Raw genomic sequence first — 5,342 nt, 5'->3', positions numbered from 1 at the left:
AAATCAATGGTCAAAGTCTCGCTGAGCTTCATTCCTCGACAGCATCCTTTCTCATTGGATGTCGTAAAGAATATGTGAAGGGAGATAGCATCTTCTTTCTCAGGTCAAGATACACAATTAGTACAGTATGGATTATAGTATACCATACCATCAACCGCGTTCTTGGCCACGACATTGGTTTTGCCTTTCGTCTCAAAAAAAAAAGACATTAGTTTTGCTTGCTTACTTGCGTAGGCAAGGGATTATGCACGACCATTTCTCCCTGGATTACACGGTGAACTCATGGAGTCCAGAGCAGTCCTCTTGCACGGCGAGAGGGCCAATCTCGAACGCGCGGTCCCAGGCGTACCGAAACTGCACCACGGCTCCGCTCTGGATCAGGCTTCCGTCCCCGACGAGGTAGCCGTTGCCTTCCTTCCGGAACAGCTTTGGGTCGACGGGCAACGAGCTCGAGAAGCCCTTGGAGCCGAGGATCACGCCGCGAACCGCGCACTCGCAACGGTTCCGCACCATCACCTCGAATACCGGGTCGACCCCGGCCTTCTCCCCGTTGCTTGTCTGCAGCACCTCTATGCTCGCCGGCGTGCACTTCTCCGATCTCGCCCCTGACCGCCACAAACGACCAATGTACATAATAGAGTATAATACGTAATCATATGCTTGTTTTGTGTTCATGTACGTGAAGGAAGTTAGAAACAGGAGAAGGGAATTTGGATTACCTTGCACAAAGAAAAGGAGCAGAAAGGCAGGAACAAGAACATTCACGGACAGTGCCATCTTGCTCATGTTCTTCAGGTTTAGTTTTGCTTTGCCCGTGGAATGCAAGGAAGCCTTTGATACCTTGTCACTCTCTATTCATAGGGTGAGAAAAGCTGGAGACTACATGTTACAAATTGGTGGTGTGCATTCGTTGTTATTTTGGTTGGTAGATTAGGGGAACCTATAATTGAACCAAGTCATACTATTTTTGGAGCTGTGGTTTCTGTTGAAGCCCATTTCAGCTCAAAGCGTGCTTGATTGCCAAAAATGGTAGAGTTAAGTCTTGTGAAACTTTCCCACGAAAGCCCACAAGGAAAAGGGAAACATGGATCTAAATGAAAAAAAAATCTTGTGGCATAATTGAGAACCCGAGGAAAACCTTCTCCGCTCTGGAAGTTTATGCTTAAGGGAAGTGGAGCTGACACTGTCAACAAAAAATGAGATGATTTTAAGATAGTGATTGGTTTGGCGCTTTGTAACGTATTTAGATTGCAGAGGGTAAGAGATACCGTTAAACATGTTTGGTTTGACGTGATCGTTAATCAATTACCATGTAATCGGAAACTGGCGAGTACAACTCCGATCCCACCCGCCCATTACCATAATCGCTTCACAGTTCCGACATGAGTGCGAATACCGCTCGGGTTTCCCGTCTTCCTCCTGCGAGTGAGCAGCTCTAGCCTCCCTTCGTTCCATGTGGATGAACTATACCAGCGGCCCGCAACTCTCCAACGACAGACTATGAATTGCCTCCTCTGATGCATTCTTGTGGTGATTCTGCAACTTCTTTTCTTTCCAGTTAGGCAAGTTCGAGTCCGAAACCAATACTTTTCCTTTCCGATGCTATCTGACCGAGGGCGACTCCAGTTACAGCACGATTCCAATGACATATTGACATATTGTAGCGCAGTCCGGGTTCCAAGACTGCTCCCGTTGTGTCCCACATCGAGCACGCTTTGAAACAGAGCAACTGCTAGCTTCCTATAAGCGTACGCGTGCAGAGAGGCCAAGCTCGATCTCTCTTCCGATCCCCTGGAGTACAGAGGACGAGACCACCTTACCATAATGGACATCGAGAACGCCGTCGTGGAAGTTGGCCTAGAGAACGGTGCCAGCAGCGGCGGCGGCGACGGCAACGCCGTGGCCATCGCGATATCGATGCCGCCGTGCCCGGTCGATCCGCAGATGAAGGAGACGCAGCCGTCAACCTGGCTGGGCATCTCGTCCTACATCGCCGCCATGGTCGGGGGCACGGTGATGATGATCGCCGGCGGGGCGTTGGAAACGTACGTCAGGATTGGCCTCTTCCTCAGCGGGGTGCTGCTGCTGTTCCTTGCCACATTTACGTCGGACTGGCTCTGTCCTACGGAAGGGTGGTGCCAAGGCGATGAGCTGCCGCGGTTTGGACCCGACTAGCCACCGCATCTGCGGTTAGTTCCCAAGAGTGCGCGTGCACTTGTTCGTGAACCGTGGAATGTACGCAAAACTTGGCTAAGCTGGCAGCGAGATGCATCCACAGCCGGGAGCGAAACATTTTGTTGTTGAGTGTATGTGTACATTGAATAGTCTGATCACGCGATGAACTGTTCACATAAGTATTGACGTTTTTCTGCGAGGAGGGAATGTATGTAAGTTAATGTAATAACACGGTCTACCACAATGGTTTGCAATTCTACGCGTGTTTTAGTTTTGCTTTGCCGTCGGTAATCTTCACCGACGCGACGTGTGCCTCAGGTCCGAGTCCAATTCTGTTTCCAATCTGATGGCAGGACGGATTCACGTAATGCTTCGTTTAGCAACCCCAGTTTGGCCGTGGATTGGGGACGTTGCTCGGTCGGACACAGGTTTCTGCTACCTGCAATTTTCTGGCAAAGCAGCATCTAGCAGGTACCTCGTCAGATTACCGGGACAAACCAAACAAAGCCTGTAATTAGTGATCCCTGCGCTGGTTTCACTGTAATCCGATTTCATTCTAATTTGCGTTACCTGTTGGAGGTATGCCCTAGAGGCAATCATAGAGATGATGATATTCCATTTGTATCCATGTTTTATATTGTGTTCCTTGAATATCCATTAAAGGCTACTTGAATTGATTTGCAATTATGTGAATTTTACGTGAAACTCTTTACTTGTATGGTTATTCTAAAGTTGTCTCTAGTCGGTGTTCATGTGAGGACACACATTAATATTAGACTAGCACATGTATTAGTTGATCACTATGTTTCACAAGTCATGGACATGGAGATGTTGAACTAATAATGCGGGCACATGTGGAGACACGTGCTACGACTGACCCAACACGAGAAGTAGTTCTCTCTTTACACAACATATACGCTTTGTCCTTAGACCTGAGATTGTCGTATGTACTCAAGATGTGGATCGACTTACTTAGGTGCTATCAAACGCTACGCCGTAATAGGGTAGTTATAAAGGTAGCTTTCGGATTTGTTAAGAAGGATGCTATGAGACATGGTCAATCAAGATGGGATTTGCCCCTCTCTGATTGAGAGTGATATCTCTGGGCCCTCGAGTGATCGGATCCGAAAATGCATGACCATACTACGTATGGTTAAGAGTTAACCTACAAAGGGATTTCGAATCATAGGATCGAGAAAGAGCGGTCGGCTTGAAGCTAGACCAAATATCGTGAGGCAAAGGTAATAGCATATATATAATGTTGTGATGGTTCGTCTGACATGATCTTCGTGTGCGTATAGAAGTTGGCACGTCTTGCTAGAGGCCGCTACCGACTATTGGGCCGAGTAGGAGTACTCAGGCTATGTCTATACGTATCCGAACCCATAGGGTCTCACACTTAATATGCTGGAAGCCCAATTCAGATGTGATCCGAGTTGGATTAGGTTTAGAAGTACTAATAGGCCTCGGACCCATAGGCCCGTTAGGAACCATTATAAATAGAGGGGTGGGGGCGCCCTAGGGTTTACACCTTTTGGCGAAATTGATCTGCTGCGCGCCTCCTATACCCTTGCCTGTTGCAACTCGCGGACCTAGCAGTCCGGATTGTGATGCTACCTCCCTGCACGTGTGGATACCTTGGAGGTGTTGCGCCTGCAGCACTTGGATGAGCCACCGACGAGCTACGACGAGCCGCTGACGAGCCGACGACGAGCCGCGGCACGAGGGCGATCTTGCTGCACGTGGACGAGCTGCTGGACGTCGACGTGATCGACTACGTACGACTATGTTGATCGACTTCGCTGCATCGACGCGAATCTACATCTTCCGCATCAGTGCATCGAGTGGTAATCCCGTGATCCTTATACGATAGTTTTCCTGGTTTACACGGTAAAATTATGATTTGCGCTAGTGTAGCTTACCTCGTATCCCTTCAGTGGTATCAGAGCCGTAGCTGTTTAGTTTTGGATTCGCGATGTGTGCATATGAAGATATGCAAGTTTTCAGTTTGATATATGTCCTGGTTTCGTGTTCTTGCTGCAATGGTAGTGTAACGACATACTCCTACCGGTCGGGTTTCCGCCATCGGAGTTAAGTGATACACGTAATTCCAGTTGCACTGAGCGAAGATCACTATGATTGGTCGAATCGAAATCTAGGTTCATACGCTAGGTGCATGAGATGTGCAATAGTAGATTGGATCTACTTATGGGGTCGGGATTTTGCCGTGTGCGTGTGCTTCGGTAAATCAGCCGTAACTTTTCGGTACGATCTCGGATCGGGACGAATTTTATATGAAAATTGATCTACAGAAAAAGTTACACATAAAATTCAACCGCTTTGCCGTTTTCGGCGAAATTAGATTTCCCAAATTCAGCTTGGAAGATGGAGTTTCGGGCCTCCGAAGTTTGGAACGTTAGGACGCTTAACTCTGTTTTGCAGGATGTATGTATCGTGTGATCAGTATGGCCCCTTTGTGTATGTGATGCATGTGTGTAACTCATTCGTGACCTACGTGTCGTGCATACGGCAACACGGCTGGAGCCATATGTGTTGTCACTTTAATGTATTTAATGGTCTGCATACCAATCTGTGATGATCCAAGCAACTATGTCATCTACATTACTAGTTTCTTTACTAGCAGGCGTAATAGCATGTTCTAGTTCTTGGAGGACTCATCACTAGGAGGATGGCGCACATGGAACATGGAGATGGAGATCACCATGGTGAACAGGTTCTGTGGAGATAGAGATCACCATAAGAAAACAGGTCATACTATGTCACAACTGTGTGAATGTTATTCTGTTTATGTTTTACTTTCTGCATGCTGTGATGTTAGAAGTAGAATGATCCCTCACAAAGTTTCAGTTAGTATGCCCTCCCAACTAAAACTTGCATCGTCCCATGTCTTGTACAATTAGTGGTGGGTCTATGAAATTAGGGTGCCACTAGTTTTCCTTGACTAGACGGGCTTGTGTCGGACACTTACATGCATAAGCGTTGGTTTGCTTAACAAGGTTATCTTAACGGTTAAGGACCTTGGGGCATAAAGGTTGGGCGCCGAGACATGGAGATGTCACCCAACAACAGGAGTCATATGTGATATGATTAGCAAGAAGTTGCTTACCGATCTACCTTATTTGCTCGCGGTGATGCTAAAGCTCACT

General features: G+C 47.5%; 1 protein-coding gene across 1 annotated transcript; it reads right to left on the bottom strand.

Moving 5' to 3' along the window:
* Nucleotides 1–267: 267 nt before the first annotated feature.
* On the bottom strand, nucleotides 268–777 carry LOC117834402 (uncharacterized). Its single transcript, XM_034713993.1, has 2 exons — nucleotides 720–777; nucleotides 268–605 (listed from the first exon to the last, which is right to left on the bottom strand). The coding sequence occupies exons 1-2, from the start codon at nucleotides 775–777 to the stop codon at nucleotides 268–270; spliced, it is 396 nt and encodes a 131-aa protein (XP_034569884.1).
* Nucleotides 778–5,342: the final 4,565 nt, after the last annotated feature.

This window comes from Setaria viridis, chromosome 8 (genome assembly GCF_005286985.2).
Source record: "Setaria viridis chromosome 8, Setaria_viridis_v4.0, whole genome shotgun sequence".
Lineage (NCBI taxonomy): Eukaryota > Viridiplantae > Streptophyta > Magnoliopsida > Poales > Poaceae > Setaria > Setaria viridis.
Note: the sequence above shows the minus strand (reverse complement) of the source record. Positions and strands in the feature narration are given on the sequence as shown.